Genomic DNA, 21,182 nt, shown 5'->3' on the forward strand with positions numbered 1-21,182 from the left:
GTCTTTATTAAAGTTTGTGCCTATTTCCATTCTATGGCGGCCAGTCACGAACGCCGACCCCACAATTTTATTATACCATCCCTATTTAAGTTAAAACATACTTATCAAAGTATTCTTATGTACATCTATATCAAAAACACTTGTAAACGTTTTTTTTTTAATTTTTAAATTTTTTATTTCCATACTTTGTGGACCAGGCGTGAACGCAGACCCCACAGACCACCATTCTGCCAGATCAAACATACCCATTCCTGTGTCTCGATACATCTTCTATCATTATATGTAATCAGGTTTTTAAAATAGTCAACCATATAGGAGCCTATTTGTGACCACACACACACACACGCACATTGAGCTTTATATATATATATATATATATATATATATATATATATATATATATATATATATATTTGCTTCGGAGCATCTGAACTCAACTAATTCTCCTACAGACAGTGAACCCCAGAATATACCACACTCCAACCCAAAAATACATACATATGTAGGACTATCTTCCTTCCGATAAAAACTAGAATATCTAACTATCTGCAATTGTTCTTTAACGAGGCACTTAAGACGAAAACTACCCTCTCTAACTTAATAAGAATGTTAAAAAAAAAATAACTTTCTCCTTAAAATGGAGAATACTAAGAAAGTTTAGATTGTACAGCCCAAGTTCAAAGTACTGCCTCCTCTGCAATGCAGAGGCCACAGCAATTATAACAGCACCAGAAAAATTAAATATTGTCAATCCTTAATAAGAAATAATATCCAGTTTGAGGCACAAAACAAAATTTAAATATGGAAATATCTTAAATTCTACTGATAAACCTTTGCCAAACTAGGAATAATACCTGTAACTCCTTAGATCAACCCTCTGACATAAGCCCTTCTTGCCTCCCTAATTACAATTTTCTTATTGTGATAAATGGTTGACTGACCTCTCTCACATGTCCAGTTTCGCACGCATTATCTCAAATTGTAACCTCCTTTTTTATGCTAATTCTGCTAGAGTAACCCTGCACATCTATACAACCTCTACTTTCCCTATTATCCCACTAGACCTCAGCTATAGGTACTCTACCCCAGTCACTCTCTCCATCACAACATTTATTTTTACAATAGAATAGAAATTTCACGAAAACATTTTCTAACCACTCCTGAATACACTCCTCCTCCTTTGTCTTATTAAACCTATTCACCAACAAAACCTATCCATACTTATATTGATATGCAATAGTAACGAAACATCCTCATCAATCTTCTTCCTATACTCATCATCACTTATCAATTTCTCCCCAATATGCCTCCCAGACAGCTTTGACACATAAACCCTTTATTTTTTTTCACTTAAAGCCTAAATTTAAATTTATTAGTATCCGCCACCCCCTCCCACCTCTATTCAATCCTAATATTTGAAAACATCATCTTGGCTTCCCCCCTTCCAGAATTTAACCTTCACCTACAAATAAACCCCTATAATGGCCATCTCTTTATAAAAATTTTCAACATTAATTCTTAATAGATTTGACCCACTCTAACCTCAAATATTTTTAATTACAATAGAGAATCTCCACAGTTACTACCCATGACAGATAGCCCAATATAAATTGCATCACTCGAATTAGAGAAAAAAATATAATCTCAACAACTAACTAAACTGACCTAAACTTTAAGATCCATCCACTCCCCTTACCACTGACAGTCAGTGCACTCTGTTCACCCCACTCCTCCCCCATCTTTTTATTCCTATCATTCAGCTACTGAATTTCTATAGTTCTATATTTTTAGCACAGGTCCTACCACCAAATTTCATTTGCTTCAGCCTCGAACTGTGTCACATTTTATTTCCCAATTTTTTTTTTTTTTTTTTGGCATCGGCTTCTATATAAGCAAGAGCTACTCCCAGAATTTATTAATAAATTATTTGGATTTTTTGGGGTTTCGCAATTTGACATCAGGATTATCTACATCATCAATCAAAGACCAACATACTCTGGACATGAGAATCCTGGAACAAAAAACGACATCCTGAAATTAATTGTTGTTCCAAACTCTTCTGAAATAGTGAGGTAATGTCCATTAATTATATTCTAGTCCCAGTTCTAATATCCTAAAAAATTGTAAATTCTCCACCATCAGCAGCAACATGTTTCCTTGAATCACCATCTTCAGCTGGACTGACACTGCATTTCTCAGAGAGGAACTTCTATTTATTTATTTTTTTATAAAATATTTCGATACTGCTTTGCACGCAACAAGGACCTAAATAAAAACTTTGCAAAACATCTCCATCCCTTGCCTCCAAGAACTTTCTCCTACTGTATATTTTCTCAGTTGCCGTACTTTCATGTTTTCAAAAAAAAAATTTTCTTGGTGTCACTTGGCTATTTAGATCTTTATATTTTTGCATTAATTTTTTTTTATATCTATTTTGTATATCAATTTTATTCTCTTATAACTTTTATTATCTATTATCACTATATAATCCTTATATTTTTAACGTTTCATCCGATACTCTTTTGTATATTCATCCCCACATATATTTATGGATACATGACAAATGTATTTTGGTGTTTGAAGAGTAGCCGTTTTGGAATATATTTAAATTTGTCCAAATATTTATGAAACAATTGTAACATGTAAGGAAATACACTATATGACATCCTTATTTTATATTTTATTGTCTTGATTATTGCAAACACACACACACACACACAGTTCAGAAATAAACCAATTAATTACTAATTCATTTGCATCCGTCCAACAATTCAACATCAACAACAGCGTGATGACTGTTGCTAAGTGGTTAACGACACAAACTGACAACCTGTGTATGCTAAGTTCAAATCCAGTTCATTCCACAGAAACACTTTCACTTTAGCATGTTGGCAACTTTCATGTGGTTACCCTCGTAAGTACCTGATGTCTTTCTAGAAAGAATTGTAACGAGAAAGACAAAGTTAAGTTAAAGATTCATTTCGTCTTTTTTTTTTTTTTTTTTTTTTTACACAGTGATCACCACTTATCAAGGCCCAGAAGCCACTCAAGGATAAGGGTTATTGCAAGTACATTACGTTAGTGTGGAGATTTGATGAAGTCTTTACTTAAGGGGGCGGTTCATTAGGAATTTGTTAACATTGGACTTGAAGACATCCAAATTGTAGTCCGGTGGGAAGCAGGCAGACGGAACAGAGTTCCACAGGCGTGCAGTTCTAAGAAAGAAGCTTTGTTCATGGAATCCACGTTTTGATTTAGGCACAGATATAGAGTGGGGGAAATTTTTCACAGTGGATTCGGCTAGATGGGTGTTTTTCGTGAAAGATTGGCGAGGGGGAACCAGAGATTGGAGTTCAGACAAGCACCTGCCATGGAAATAACGATAAAACAAGGATATGCTCGCAACGTCTCTTCTGTGGGAGAGAGGTTGCAGGGTAGAGAAAAGGGCATCCCCCACTAAGCCACGAAGTCTATTTTGTACTCTGTCAAGGCAGGATAGGCTGTTTTTAGCAGCTCCTGTCCAGATATGGCAACAGTATTCCATCCTTGGACGTACTTGGCTTTTATATAGATAGAGAATTGCATCAGTAGTGAGATATCTTCTGGAGCGATAGAAGGATCCCACCATCTTTCCAGCGACCTTGGCAACAGACTTGATGTACGTGTTCCATTTCAGATCAGGAGTAAAGGTCAAACCAAGAAGCTTGTCAAAATATGGGGCCTCACCCAGACGAGAGCCATCCATCACAATTGATGCCAGATGGGGATCAGAGCGTTGATGATGCAAGGATAGGAGTTTGGTTTTGGACACATTAAAGGTAACCAGCCACATTTTTCCCCACTGAACCATGCGCTCGAGATCAGAGGAGAGAGAATCAGAGAGAACTTTGTCATTTACAGCCTTTGATGTGTTGCCGTAGATGGTACAGAAAGGATTGTACCCCTAACTTTTGTTGAACATCGTTCATTCATTTTGTATGAATCAGATGATTTTTTTGTTGGCATTCGTTTCCTTGGCGTCTTTCTAGAAAGAATTGTAACTAGAAAGACACCAAGGAAACGAATGCCAACAAAAAAAATCATCTGATTCATACGAAATGAATGAACAATGTTCAACCACAAAAGTTAGGGGTACAATCCTTTCTGAGACGAAATGAATCTTTATTGATATCAAGTCTCTTCAACAGGTATTTTCTGTTACACATTGCTGCATTGTCAGGGTTGATTTCTCTCAGATTTGAAATGCAATTGACGTAAAATTTGGCTTTTTTTCAAAATAAGTATATTGCCACATCATATTGTATGCAATCGCTCGGTTGGCCTATTTAATTGAGGGACCAGTGTTGGATACTTTGAAATGGATAGGTAGCAGAGATTATGTGGGGTAGGTGGGAATCAGATTGGCGATTCAGATGCAGAGGCGAACCTAAGTGCGACCGTACCAGTGTCAGGGGAAAACCTATCCTCGATGTGAAAATGTTCCAAACCGGACTCTCTATTTTTAGTTTTAAATAAATTTGTAAAATATATTAAAAAAAAAAAAAAAAAAAAAATTAATAAAAACGTGTTTAAAAGTTTTTACATATTTTCTTTCGTGTCAATTTACTTATTTGTTTAATCATTAAAATACACACATTTTTATGTTTCAGCTTTATTAACGATACGTATGTATTACAATAGAAAAATGCGAGCGTGAAAATTAATATGGTTAAACTTAAACATAAAGAACTAGTTGTTAAACCTGGAAAAGAAAAGGACAAGATATTATAGTAAAAAATATAAATTTATAACTTAAAATATTGCAGCATTAAGAATTGATTACATAATGTTATGAATTGAATTTTAAAAAAAATCTTAATGCTGTAATATTTTAAGTTATAAATTTATTATATTTTTTACTAGAATATTTTTCCTTTTTTTTCCAGTTTTAACAACTAGTCCCTTACTGTTCCATGTTTAAGCTTAACCATATTACTTTTTAATTATTAATTTTCATGCTCGCATTTTTCTATTGCAATCCAAGATTTTTCCAGGCTTGCAATAAATTCACTTGTTTTTTGTTTAATTTCAGTTTTATTTTTTTGCCCCCATAAACACATGTGATGACAACGTATGGCACTCGTCTGCTTTCAATAAAATCCCCTCTAATTATCTCCTTTTCATGCTTTCATTCTCTGTTTCACTTGTTACTCCTCTTTTCGAGACAGTATTAGCAACAGTAGTAGCTGAGGCGCGTGGTTGCTATGGAAACTAGTTATAAAAAGCGTCGCTCACCTCCTTACATATTTTTACGATTTTGAACATCAGAAAATTAATCATAACTTTTGTTCTACTGAACGAAAATCGAAATTTTTTTTTTACAATATTGCTGAGAAGATGATCTATAAACTGTAATAATTGTTTGAAATTTGGTCAAAAATTGAGTAAGCGGTGAAGCTTTAAAGCAGTTCTAAATGACTAAAACTGTCATTTAACTATATATTCAACCACTACCGTGTTTGAATGGTAATTGTTTCGGTCCTTTGCTGGTATAAGAATAATTAAAAATATATGTATATAAAGAGACCTATATATAAAAATATCAGTAAAGGACCAAAATAATTTTACACATATATCTATATCTACACTCTTTCAGAAAAGTCACTGTGTGTGTGTGTGTGTGTGTGTGTGTGTGTGTGTGTGTGTGTGTGTGTGCGTGTGCGTGTGCGTTCCTCATAGTTTGCGAAACGACTGAGCCTATCGTTTGCAAATTTCATGCATGGGTAATTTATATGTCTGGCAGTGTTCTTAGATATCTTTTGTACCGAAATTCATATGATAAGTACCGAAAATCGAAAAACAAACAATCTTAAAAGTAGTCTTTTCTTGCTTTTAGATAAAAAAAAAAATCTTTACAGGGGAATATTTCATGTTACACAGGCTAAGGGAAATAATAAAATCTCAGCAAATCATTTCTAAAAAAAAACAGATTTATTGTCATCTGGGGATATAGCTCAGTGGTAGAGCATTCTACTACAGATCGAATGATCCCCTGTTCAAACCCGGAAGTACCTCACTATCTTATTTTAATTTTTTTTCACTAATGAGTTCAATTTACGATCAAAAAAAAAAAGAAAAAAAGGAGGTACGATTTAAAATCGCCGCTAATTATTTCTTCGTTTGCATATTTTTAAACTAAACGCTCATCAGAAGTGATTTTTCTAGGGCAGTCAACATCAAGGCCAAATATCAGCCGATGTGATATTGTAAACAAACACAGACGGAATTTGATGAACGGCATTATCATTATTACTATTATTTTTATTTTTATTTTTTTTGCAAATTAGTCCACCGGGCAAATTATTCCTTGTAATATATAATAATCAACAGAGGATTGATTCTATAATAATACATATGCAATCTGTATAAATAAAAAAAATATCATGTTTAAGCGTATTGTATGACCGGGCGTCCATCTAGTAGTTAATAAAGTTGGAACCTTTTCGAGATGAGCAAAGAAATGCGTATTTGCTCCGGGTGAAGCCATATATATATATATATATATATATATATATATATATATATATATATATATATATATATATATATAATTATGTCAAGAATAGGGCTTGGACAACAGCATATTCTTTTCATTTTTTTTACTCTCGAGTATATATCTGACACAGTTAGACACAATCAATCGAGAACCACATCACTGCACATAAAAACATATAAGATTTCAATGGATTTATATCTGAAAGTCAAAACAAGGAAAAGAATATGCTGTTGTCCTAGTCCTAGTTATAAAAGAGTAAATCTTGAATAAAGCAAAGCTTATCAAGATAAGATTAAGAGGAATAAAATTAAAATGAAAGGCAAGGAATAAAAATTATATATAATTTTATTGTATCATCAGAAAAATAAAGAAAAGTTAAGGGGAAAATTAAAAAAAAACATTTTTAGGCATTTCGAAGCTAAATGCTTCTCTTCAGAAGAGCAGAAAGGCCAGAATTATACAAAATGTAAATATAGAAAAAACTGGATTAGTGACATTTAGACACGAAATGAGGATGAAGGAGCAAGATAAAATGGTGAATAATAATTGAAAGTAGGTGCAACATATTAGGGTAAATAAAAAGGGTGGTATATATGCAGATAATATTTTTAAAAATTATATAGGCCATTGTGAAATAATAGGGAACATGAAAGAAGAACCAACAATAGAAGAAGAAAAGAAAAAATAGGAAGATAGAAGAGAAAATAAGGGGAGACAGAAAGAGCAAACAGAGGATACGGAAATACATATATAAATGAATAAAAATAAATAAAAAAATGAAAATAAAACAATCTGAAAGAGGAGAAAAATGGGATTTAAAAAATGTTAAAAAGAAAAGTATTATTTTATTTTTGAACTTATTTTGAACACTTTTTTGTCTCCTTTTCTTGTATCTCCACTTTTTCTGATATCTTCCCTATTTTTTCTTTTCTTCTTCTATTGTTGGCTCTCCTTTAGTGTTCTCTATTATTTCATAGTGGCCTGTATTTTTTTTTTTTTTTTTTTGGTACGACTACCTACATATACACTAACCCTTCCTATTTACTCTTATATGTTGTACCTACTTTTAATTATTATTCGCCATTTTATACTGTTCCTTCATTTTCATTTCAGATCTAAATGTCAGTAAGCCAGTTTTTTTTCTTCTATATTTGCATTTTGTATAATTCTGGCCCTTCTCTTCTGATAAGAAGCATTCAGCTTCGAAATGCCATGGCCTAAAGAGTTTTTTTTTTCTTAATTTTCCTCTTAACTTTTCCTTATTGTTTTGATCACATAATAAAGTTATATATAACTTTTATTCCTCATCTTTCATTTTAATTTATATATATATATATATATATGACAAAAGTCTATATTCCAAAGTTCATGATGTTGACCATCTTACAATTTATTCCTTTAATTCAGTTGACACTTACAATTCTTGACAGTATCTGTTTCGTAGCACAAAATCAATCACTTAATTATTATATCAATTAGTGAATCTATTTTGCTCTTAACTCATCAGAAGAAACTGAATTAAAAGGAACAAATTATAAGGTGGTCAACATCATGAACTTTGGAATATAGACTTTTGTCATTCATTCACTGTATACTGCTCTGTAATTATATTGAGCATCTTAAATAAGGATTGGTATATATTATAAGGAAATAAAGTAGATTTCCACAGAAATTATATATATATATATATATATATATATATATATATATATATATATATATATTAGTGCAATAGAATAGTTCGCAAACTTCAAAACTTCAAGTTTTTTCTGTTGGTAATTTATTTTCTTGATGTATAAAATATTATTTCATTGTTTATAATGTGTGCCTTAAGAAAAGAATAAATTACCAACAAAAACAACTGGAACTTTGAAAATTTTCAAAGTATTCTATTACACTATATATGCTCTAGATTCACGAAAGACAATCATTGAGCTTGGATATTTTACCTCTACAAATATTCAAAAATTATTTTAATCTATTACGAATGGTATATACTAATTGATTAACGTTTCAAGTAAATTATATATATATATATATATATATATATATATATATATATATATATATATAATGTGTGTGTGTGTTTATTTGTTTTTGTTAGCAATACTTTTTAAAGGGATTCAATTATTTATACGAAAGTGCATTTTTACTTAAATGCGAGTTGAGAATAATTTTCCCTTTGACCAATTTAGTACCCAAAATGGGGAGCGGCATATGTATCGTTTTTAAAATATAATTATCCACTGAGACGTGTTTTGTCATCTATGGTTCATCAGAGTGGCAAGATTCGAAATCGAGACCCCATGATAAGAAGCCTAAACCGCTTCCACTGGGCTATCACGCAGGACTACTGAATATATCGCGATTTACGTAGATGTTGTTTATTTGTTTTTGTTAGCAATATATATATATATTAGTGTTGGGACGATTCACCGGAAGCGGGAATTGGACAAAAAGAAAAAAAAAAAATTGACAAATTTGTGGGTATCGGAATCGGAAAAATAGTTGCCTATTTTCCTATGCCAAAATGATTCTTTTAATTGTCTTCTTTTTTTTTTTTTATTTGATTTTGTTTAAAACAAAATCTTCCATTGCTGGTAATAATGATAACATAATAAATATTTATTGATTTTAAAATACCAAAAAAGCTAAAATCTATAGATCATCCTCCACAAGTGTAAATTTATGTTTAGGAAAATATCTGCATATTCAACATGTTTTTTTTTTTTTTTTTTTTTTTTTTTTACAGAAATCGGGACAAATAACAACTCAGTAGTTAAATATTTAGAGATTTATAAAGAATCTGAATCAGAAATTGTATCGGAATCGGGGAAAAATATTGGAATCGTCCCATCACTAATATATATGTATATATGTACATGTGCTCGTCTGAACTCCAATCTCTGGTCCCCCCTCGTCAATTTTTCACGAAAAACACCCGTCTAGCTGAATCCACTGTGAAAAATTTCCCCCACTCTTTATCTGTGCCTAAATCAAAACGTGGATTCCATGAACAAAGCTTCTTTCTTAGAACTGCACGCCTGTGGAATTCTGTTTAGTCTGTCTACTTCCCACCTGACTACAACTTGGATGTCTTCAAGTCCAACGTTAACAAATTCCTAATGAACCACCCTCTTAAGTAAACACTTCATTAAATCTCCACACTAACGTACTGTACTTGCAATAACCCTTATCCCTGAGTGGCTTCCGGGCCTTGATAAGTGGTGACCACCGTGTAAAAAAAAAAAATATATATATATATTGATTAAATTTTCTTTCACTTCTTTCCATTTTAAATTATTTTATCTTTTTAATAATCTCTAAAATTTTGTAATTATGTTTTCCACTTAGTATTCCTATTTGAAATGTATACAACTATTGTCATCCTTTGTTAAAATAATGTACCTACTTACCTGATATAGTTATAATAATCATTGCTCCAAGTGAAATGTTTTACTTCTTTTTAGCATATAATCTGGATTTGCTGTATAAACTTTTGATGTCTTCATTTAGGTGTTAATCTTGTATTTAAATAGTATACATAATTGCTTGATATAGCCTAAGTGTATGGTGGTCAATGAGACTACCTCATAGTGATTGTTAGTGATGGAAATCGGATAGAATTTGACTATGTAAGGGGACGGCTTAACAAGAACTTGTTTTCATTGGACTTTAAGACGACCGTGTAGTAGTCAGCTGGAAAGCAGGCCAGCGGTACAGAGTTTTACAGGTGGGCAGTTCTAGTAAAGAAGCTCTGTTGATGGAATCTGTTTAGTTTAGACACAGACGGAGAGTGAGGGAAATTGTTGATATTGGTAGTAGCAAGACGAGTGTTTTTGTGAAAGTTTGGTAGGAAGGAGGACCATAGATTGGAGCTCAGACTAGCACTTGCCATGTAAAGACTCGCAATGTCTCTTCTGTAGGAAAGAGGTTGATGGGAGGAGAAAAGGGCATCACCTACTAGGTTTCAAAGCCGATTTTGAACTCTGTCAAGGCAGGGTAGGATACTCCAAGTGGTTTCTCCCCAGAACAGTACTATATTTTAGAATGTATCTGGCTCTTATACAGGTAGAAGATTGTGTCAGGAGTGAGATATCTTCTGGAGCTGTAGAATGATGTAGCCATTTTTTCAGCAACCTTAGCAACTGATTTGAGGTTAAGAGTGAAAGTCAGTCCCAGAAGCTTGTCGAAGCAGGGTGCTTTTTTGAGAAAAAAAGCCATTCATATCTACTGGGCCAATTGGGGATCAGAACATTGGTGATAAAAATAAATAGTAGCTAGGTTTAGGATGCATTAAAATTCACAAGCTACCTTTTGCCCCTTTGCATCATGAGGAGAGAGACTCAGAGAGATCTTGGTGATTGCTGGCCTTTGCAGTGTTGCCATAGATGGTAGTGTCATGTGCGTATGTCAACAAATGAACTTAAAAAGTGATTCAGGAGATCATTGATGAAGATAAGGAAGAGAGGCATGCTAGTGTTGATACTTTCAGCTTTGAACTTCTGCCCATCAACGACTACTTGTAAAAACCTATTGGAGAAAAAGGAGTTTGTGAAGTAGATCTTTATGCTAACCCCTGACAAATATCTTTGATATGTCAAGAGCTATTGCTCTATCTATTGATAGATTTACAGATCCTATGTGACATTACAGTCAGTACATCAGCCGTAGATATCAGTGGAGGAGAACCATATTGTCACTGAGTAGGTTGTTTTTGCTTAAGTGGTTGACAATTTGTCTATTTAACACGGTTTCAAGCAACTTACTCATGACGCAGAAGACTAATTGGTCTGTACTGAGATGCAGAATATCGATCTCCAGTATTTTAAAACTAATTGGGGTTTCAAGGTGTTGGAAAGCATTTCTACTTTAGGCATCGATGTAACAGCTTCGCAAGAAAGAGTACGAGTTCCAGTTGCAGTTTTTTGAATACTATGAGTAGAATATTGTCAAAACCAGCTGCTTTGCTGGCATCAAGATTTAATGACCTAGAAGTAAAAGACTGTCTCGGGTAATCTTGAAATAATCAAGAGCAGATAAGAAAACAATAATTCAAACTTGCGAGATCTTGTAATGCTAACGATTTCACATCAATCGCAAAGATCTTAAATTTTTATTTTCTTAGTTTAAAAAAAAAAACAAAAAAAAACTACTTGATCAATTTACATGATTTTTAAAATGACATCTTCATCCCGTGATTATGAACAGATGATGGATGTCAAGCAGATTATTTTCAGTCTTGGGAAGAAACTCAGGAAGTAGGTGGCACTGATCAGATAGGGTTGAGTTTAATGCAAGGTTCTTGACTAAGTGTTTGGGTTTTTTCAGATACTGATGAAACTACAAACTATTAGAGTAAAAGCCTTTTTGGCATCTAGGAACATCTACAGTGTAGGGGTAGGATTTTTAAGCATGTCAGGTTCATCGGGGGTATTTATGTTGAGGGAGTACAAGTGCCTTGAATTCATCAAGCACCTTCCATTAAAGTACTCGGAAAAACAAGGGATGCAGCATTTCGGTAATTGGACAAAGGTTAGAGTTTGGATGATAGCGCGGTACCTATTTGGTTGGAGACGCTTTTTTTTTTAACCCTGTCTAAAAGCCAGAAACTATTGGCAGATGTACCAGCCCAGATATGTGTGTGTGTGTGTGTGTTTGTGTGTGTGAAACAGCACTAACCCTTTTTGGGTTCAACCAGCTTCCTACAAAGGAGGAAGTTCCACGGGAGTATGAAATTCACAAGCGGTCCCCAGTCGCATGTATATCCCCATTAGGGGAGATGACGATGTTAGGTTTTTGCAACTCGTGCAAGGAGGTTTCAACGTCCTACATACAGCACCAGGAATTCCCAAACTGGTCGCCCATTTTAGTAATGACCAGGTTCAATGTTGCTTAATTTCAGTGATCTGACGGGAACCGGTGTCAACGTGAGTATACCCAGATATGGCAACAATAGTCCAGGCACAGACGAATGGTGGCCTTGTAGAGAGCTAGGATATTCTCAGGTGTGAGTAACTTTCTAGCCATGGTAGAGAGAGAGCCCACTTTCTTTGCAGCAAGACTGGCAATGTCCTCAATGTATTTGTTTCAATTCATGTTGCTTGTGAATGTTAAGCCGAGGAGATTAAATGATGAGCTTTCAGATAGCATATTAATAGTCATGTCAATCAGTGGTTAAAAAAAATTCTTGTAATTGTTACAGGAAAGAAGCTTAATCTTAGTAGCATTAAATGTTACCATCCATTTACGTCCCCCGTTCTACTACAAACTGACGGTCTTCCTCTAAGGTTTCAGCTATTTCCTTAGATATGTCTTTATTCATTTTTCCCTTGTGTCTGTTATAGAGAGCATGATGTCATCATCAAATATATCCATCTCGGAGGCAATTTTATCAGGAAGATTATTTATGAATAAATAATAAAGATTTCAGGACCGACCCTTGCGGCCCATCTGCATTTATATCGTTTTAATTGTTTTGACAATTTCTAGGACTGACTTCATCAGAACTGAAATTCTTTGAGTTCCCATTCCTTACAGGTACCAAAAATACATGCCCTACTTCAGCCTTACCACTAACCCTAAGTCCGGGTAGTAATACAAAGAATAAATTAAAATTAATTTACAAAATAATGGAAAACAAAAAGACCAAGTATAACGGGACCCGCCGTTAAAAGTCAATTTGGTGCTTATTTCGAATTAAACCTATTTGTAAAAACTAAATTGCAGAAAAATCTTTATGGTATACGTATCCGTCACGGGACGAAGATGTCATATTTAAAAAAAAACAAAAAAAAATAAAAAATAAAAAATAACACGTAAATTGATCGAGTAATTTTTTTTTAAGCTAAGACAATAAAAACGTAAGATCTTTACGATTGATTATTTCAAGATTACCCGAGACAGTCCCTTTTTGCTTACTCATAAAATTTGATTTTCTCGGCTAAAAATAAAACTGCTTGATCAATTAACGTGATTTTTGAAATATGACATCTTCGTTTCGCGATGGGTAAATACACCATAAAGTTTATTTTTATATAAAGATTTTTCTGAATATTTTTCTTTTTTTCAAAATAGGTTCAATTGTAAATAAGCACTGAATCTGCGGGATCGTAAATGCTGGATTTCGCCAAGTTTTGTATTTTTTCTGTTCGGTGTAAAAATATTTTTGATTAAAAAATTAACAACAAAAAACAATAAAAATGGCTGCAAATAATTCAAACATTCGAATTAAAAGTAACATTTTGACAACTTTAAAAAAATAAATTAGAATTTTATTTCAAAAGGAAAACATAATTTAAGACTAAGAATTAATTTTATCTAAAAATATTTGTGAAATTGGCCGAGATTTTGGAGAAATCTAAATTCTTAGTTCACGTCTGCAAATTGAACAGAGTTGAAATACTATTTCAGTAATGACTGACTTAAGTTTAAATAAAAAATGGTCACACAGCAGGATGAGTTGTTATATTCATTTACGGTAGATAAAATTAAAAAGAAAAGAAAATATAAGTAAAACTAGGGAACTAATATTTACTGTTGTCTACATATATAAATAAATAAACTTAGAGAGAGATAGAATAATAGTTAATGCGGGAGTGCGAAGTTCTGATTAGAGAGAGAGAGGGGGGGGAGAGAGAGTAAAAACTTAGAAGAGAGTCTAAAGTCAAAAGAAAGGGATTATAGAGAGAGGGTGAGTTAAATATTACATTATAATAAAGAGGGGTGCAATAACAGATTAAAAGAGAGAGAGAGAAAAAAAGGTAATAATTTTGAAGGGTTATACAATTAAAAATAATTTTTAAAAATGTAGTGAAAGCAATAGATATGGTTTTCGAACGGAGGGGGAGTTTTAAAGAGAGTGATCCTTTTATAAAGAGGGTGCAAAACGATAAAAAGGGTTCGGAGAAGGGGAGGAATACAAACCGAGAGATAAAAAACAAATAAAAAACACAAAAAAAAATGAGAAGAAAGTAAGAAAAGAAAGAGTAAAAGTAGCAAGCGGGTGACGTTATTTGGATAATAGACAGAGGGGGACGTCAATAGAAGAAGCTATTAGACGGAGGGGTTAAATAGAGCGACAGAAAGGAGAGCAAGCGGGAGACGCGTAGTGCTTGAGACAGGGTGGTTCATATATGGGTCATTGAGAGAGGGTGAAGGCTATCAGCAATTGTTAACAAGAGAGGGAGTTTGTGAAGGGGAGGAGCGCCGCCCGCGGAAGAACATATGTTGAGCTTAATTGCGTTGTGCGTCGGCCATATTGGTTGGTATTCGTCTCCTAGCCGCCATTCGAGGCTGTCGCTCACACGCACTACGACGCGTGTACCTCCGCTCCTCGGGAGGAGCCTGGATTTTATTACTATTATTAATAATATTATTAATAATTAGTATTATTATTACTACTACCATCATCATCAATAATACTGCTATTCTTGCTCCTTTTTTGTTTGTTTTGTTTTTCATTTTTTGGATGCTAAACCCGAAAAAGAAGAAATTAAAACAAAGAGGAGAGAGCCTAGACAAGGATTAAATCTATATGTGCCAGAAAAAGGATTACTTCTACTACAACGGAGTACTTATGTGTTTATATACATAAAAAAAAGAAGAAAACGACGAAGGATTTATTATTATTTTGTGTTTTTTCCCTCCCCCAATTTTTTTTCTTTTCTTTTTTTTTTTTTTTTTTTTTGAAAATTTTCCTTTTCTCCCCCTCCACCCCTTTAAACCGTTTTTTGTATAGATGTATCTATATATATATAAATTTATATATATATATTTGCATATATAGAGAGATATGTATTAAATTTCATTCATGTCGAAGCTGCAACGAAAATCCGATCATACTTTCTCTGGTCGTCGTTGTTGTTGTTGTTGTTGTAGTAGCGGCATGAAAAGAGAATGAAGGTGTGTGAAAGGGAGAGGGAGAAAGAGAGAGAGTGGAAGGTAGATAGATAGATGTGAGTGAGTGAGTGAGAGAGAGAAAGAAGTTGTAAGGATAAAAGTTTACAACACAAAAAGAATTAAAAAAAAAAGAAAAAGTTTCCCCCCTTAAAAAAAATTGTATTTTTAAATTTGATCTCCTTCCTCCCACCCCACCTCATTTCTAAAGAGAGAAAAAAATATATATATTTGAAATAATATATATGTATATTATTTTTATTTCTGTCCGCCCAATCAAAATCCAATTTGATTTATCTATGTATTTATATATAGATAGATAGAGAGCTTTGTCTCTGTATATGTATATATAGTATAAATATACATCTATATTCATGGGAAGATAGATATATTTATATATATATATATTTGTTGTGATCTATTTAAAAAGGAAAAAGGTTTCTTTAAAAATTGGTTTTGTTATTAAATGGAATCAAGCGAGTCTCCGAAACAACTCCGCCACCAAAGAAACCGGCGCCGCCGCCTTGTGAGGGCTCAGCAGTTCCAGGAGAAACCCCGAACGATGATGGTGGGAAGCGGCGACGATGATGAGGATGACGACGGCGAGTTCGAATCCCCTCCGCGTACCAGCAAGGAGGATACCACCAACGCCAAGGGACGGTCGAAGCCGCCGGCCGCACCGCCACCGCCGCGACGTCGGAGGAGCCGGACGAGCTCCAACTCCTTCGACGAGGATATTATCGATGGATTTGCTATTATCAGTTTCAAAACACTGGAAGATTTAGAGGTAAGTAAAAAACAAAACAAAACAAAAACAACAACAAAAAAAAAAACCCTACTTACTTGCATTCTTCTATCTTAATTTTCAGAGATGTATACATCGGACCCAATGGCTGCCTATATTGACACTGTAAAATCCAATAACGAGTTACTGCAGCAAAAGGCGAATACACAAATTAAACCCTAAATTCTAAAACAAAGCATGACAATGTTTCAATCTGTAGTTGACTAAGGTCTCACCAGTTATTTCTTTAAGTGTTTACTGTTTCACAAGTTATTTTCTCTAGGTGTTTATATATATATATATATATATATATATATATATATATATATATATATATATATATATCATTTTTATCTGCAAACACTAGTATTTCATGCTTACACAATCATCAGTGTGGGTAACAATTTCTGTTGGTCATAAGATTTGAACCTGTTCCAATATGTACACCTAAAGAAAAAGACCTTTTTTGCCCGATGAGATCTTAGTTATTAATAACTAAAGATCAAAGCATTGTCATGCCAGTGTAGAAAAGTATATATATATATATATATATATATATATATATATATATATATATATATATATATATATATATATATATATAATGCACTTATTTTAATACTCCCCATATAATAGTATATATATGTTCTTCTGGATGATCAAATCAGCAAAGAAGTCACAGATTTCTATGTATGTTATTTTTTTCTCCCTTAGATGTATTTTACACACACACACACACACACACACATGTATATATATATGTGTGTGTGTATTATAGATATATTAGTTCAACTTTTCCATATATAATGTGCGTATGTCAAATATCAAATCAAAATGTTTAATTCAAAACAATGCTCTCTGGCCTATGTTGAGCGAGCACACGTTAAATAAATACCGGATAATCTATTCGTCCATAAGATTGGCACACTGTCATGTCGATTCAAGGACATATAGATATTTTATTGTATGTGTTGCTCTGTTGCTCTGCTTTATAGTAATGAGCACTTTTGAAATAGTGTATATAATAATCAACATTAAACTGTATTTGGCGTGACCCTACAGATATACTGAGACATTGGTTTAATTATATGTATGAGATGAATGTTCTTATAATAATGTTGTTATTAATGTTTAAAAAGAAATATCGGTACTTATGCACTTTTGTTACCGTGTTGAAATGATAACGTTATTTAGAAAACCATTCTTAACATGGGGAAGGAAGGGTGCTATGTAATTATTCTGTACTTTCACCTAACAATTTAATGATGATCATAATAATAATAATAATAATAATAAAGATATCGTAAAACTTGAATTTAATTTGAAAATACTATTAAAAAAATATAGCGCGGTAACAAAAGTGCACAAGCACCAAAAATATCTATCTCGATTCAAAATAAATTTGAATGATTCATTTATGCATCATGTTACCGTGTTATTTTAAATAGTATTTTCATCGTTTGTGGTCTTTTATTATTAAATATTGTTAAGTGCAAGTACAGAAAGTTACAAAACACCCTCCCCTCATGTTAAGAATGGCTTTCTAAATGATAACGTTATGATTTCAGGTCGATAACATAAGTAATTACATTTTCAGTCCATTTATCTATCTGAAGATCCAGGAAACTGCAGTCAATTCCGGTCCATGATTTCCCCAATGTACCGGACTGACATGACAAATTATTGAAAACGCCAAAATAGTTGACACATTAATAATGGTTAAAATAATCACCAGTAAAAATGAATATTTAATCACAATTACATGATTGGAGCACTCACAATCGTGAATTTATTATATAAAAATAAGTTATAAATCCTAATAAGTTGTCTGCAAACATTCAAAACTATAATTTATCACATGAATTCTTGGAGATGCATGCGTTTTCTTTGTATATAATATATATATATATATACGTTGCATTTATGTAAATACATGTATTATTGTATATATACTTGCATTTATGTAAATACATGTATATATACCTTGGATTTATGTAAATACATGTATATATCCCTTGGATTTATGTAAATACATGTATTGTATATATCCCTTGGATTTATGTAAATACATGTATATATCCCTTGCATTTATGTAAATACATGTATATATCCCTTGCATTTATGTAAATACATGTATATATCCCTTGCATTTATGTAAATACATGTATATATACCGTGCATTTATGTAAACACGTATATATTCCTTGCAGTTATATATATATATATATATATATATATATATATATATATATATATATATATATATATATATATATATAAGCATTGTTTACTTGAAAGTAGTTACAATCATGAATTTATATAAAAATAAGTTATACCCTAACAAGTTGTCTGTAAACATTTATTCAAAACTATCTTTTATTACATGAATTCTTGCACACGCATGCGTTTTTCTTTGCATATAATATATATATATATATATATATATATATATGCACCTTGCATTTATGTAAGCACATATATATTCCTTGCATATATGCATACACACATGTATATATTCCAATGTTTGTATATATGCACGTGTATATATTCCATTATACACACAAGTATATATATACCTTACACACATACATTCCATTGTATACACAAATGAACATATTTATATAACCTTCACGTATATATACATAGGCATATGTATACCTTGCATGTATATAATTTCTACCTAAAATATAGATTTTCCTTGCACATGCATATATACGCACATTTTTTATACCTATATGCACGCATATAGATTTCTTATACCTATATGCACACACACATATATTTCTTGGACATATACACACACACACATATTTCTTGGACATATATATACACACACACACACACACACACACACACACACACATTTCTTGGAGATATATATACACACACACACACACATTTCTTGGACATATATACACACACACATAGTTCTTGAACATATATACACACACATATCTTGCTTGACATATATATACACACACATATATATTTCTTGGACATATATACACACGCACATACACATAGACACGTATATTTCTTGCATATATGTACATTCTATGCACATATATACACACAAAAACATGTATATTCCTTGTACATGTACACACACATGTATATTCTTATATATACACACACATATATTTCTTGACATATATACACACACATATATTTCTTGGACATATATACATACACATAGACACGTATATTTCTTGCATATATGTATATTCTATGCACATATATACAAACAAAAACATGTATATTCCTTGTACATGTACACACACACATGTATATTCTTAGCACTAATACATACATATATTTATATATCGCTCGTGTATGTACACCTTGCACATACACACATATATATATATATATTTCTTGCACACACATAGATAATTATATTCACACACAGAGATAATTATATTCCTTACACACATATGCACATACACACACTCATATATATATATGTTTTGCAAATGTGCATGCACATATATATATATATTCCTAGCAGGTATATGCACGCCTATATATATATGTTCCTTGTACATATGCACGCACACACACACACATATATATATATATATATATATATATATATATATTCTTGCACATATATGCACATACATATATATGCGCACATACATATATACATATATATTCCTTGCACATATATGGATACATATATATATATTCCTTGCACATATATGCACACATACATACATATATACATATATATTCCTTGCACATATATGCACACATACATATATATATATACATATATATTCCTTGCACATATATACACACATATATATATATTCCTTGCACATATATACATATATACATATATATTCCTTGAACATATATGCACACATACATATATATATATATATTCCTTGCACATATATACACACATACATATATATTCCTTGCACATATATACACACACACATACATATATATTCCTTGCACATATATACACACACACACATACATATATATTCCTTGCACATATATGCACACATACATACATATATACATATATATTCCTTGCACATATATGCACACATACATACATATATACATATATATTCCTTGCACATATATGCACACATACATACATATATACAGATATATTCCTTGCACATATATACACACATACATATATATATATTCCTTGCACATATATGCACACATACATATATATTCCTTGCACATATATACACACATACATATATATTCCTTGCACATATAGCACACATAGAATTTAAAAACTAACTGGCAAATATACCTGGTGAACCAAGTGCAAGAGATTAAAACAATTGCACTTAAAAGGCCAGTCAGAATCTTAAAAAGATTTCTGCTTGAACAAATTGATAAGAAATATATATTCCTTGCTCATATATATAAATATATACACAATGGTATTTCTATTTTTTGCATAGGGATATGTATATACAATTTTATATATATTCCTTGAATATATATATATAATCGTGTTTATACATATATATTCCTTGCATATATACACACACACATATATATATATATATATATATATATATATATACACAATTGTATATATTGTCCTTACACACACACACACAATTGTATATATGTTCCTTGCATGCAGATATATACATACAATTATATATATTCCTGGCATACACACACACACACACACACACAAGTGTATATACAATTATGTATATTCCTTGCATATACATATATATATATGGATATATACACACAACACGGAGAAATGTATATATATTCCTTGTATATATATCTCTTGCAGATACATATGCACAAATGTATATATATATATATCTTTATCTTTATATATATATATCTATATATGTAAATATATCTCTTGCATATATATATACATATATATACAAATGTAAATATATCTCTTGCATATATATATATATATATATATATATATATAAATATATATATATATACAAT

General features: G+C 32.0%; 1 protein-coding gene across 2 annotated transcripts in view; it reads left to right on the top strand.

Moving 5' to 3' along the window:
• Positions 1-14,711: 14,711 nt before the first annotated feature.
• LOC145261227 (uncharacterized) overlaps positions 14,712-21,182 on the top strand; it is a 231,194-nt gene continuing 224,723 nt past the window's right edge. The window contains exon 1 of one of the 2 annotated variants that reach the window (XM_080119590.1): positions 14,712-16,220. In XM_080119590.1, coding sequence (XP_079975716.1) covers positions 15,900-16,220 — 321 coding nt within the window. In that variant the 5' untranslated portion in view covers positions 14,712-15,899. The remainder of the gene's footprint in view (positions 16,221-21,182) is intronic. The other variant, XM_080119591.1, reaches the window with a different exon arrangement.

Source organism: Euprymna scolopes, chromosome 37 (genome assembly GCF_053919585.1).
Source record: "Euprymna scolopes isolate OS-2025 chromosome 37, ASM5391958v1, whole genome shotgun sequence".
Classification (NCBI taxonomy): Eukaryota; Metazoa; Mollusca; class Cephalopoda; order Sepiida; family Sepiolidae; genus Euprymna; species Euprymna scolopes.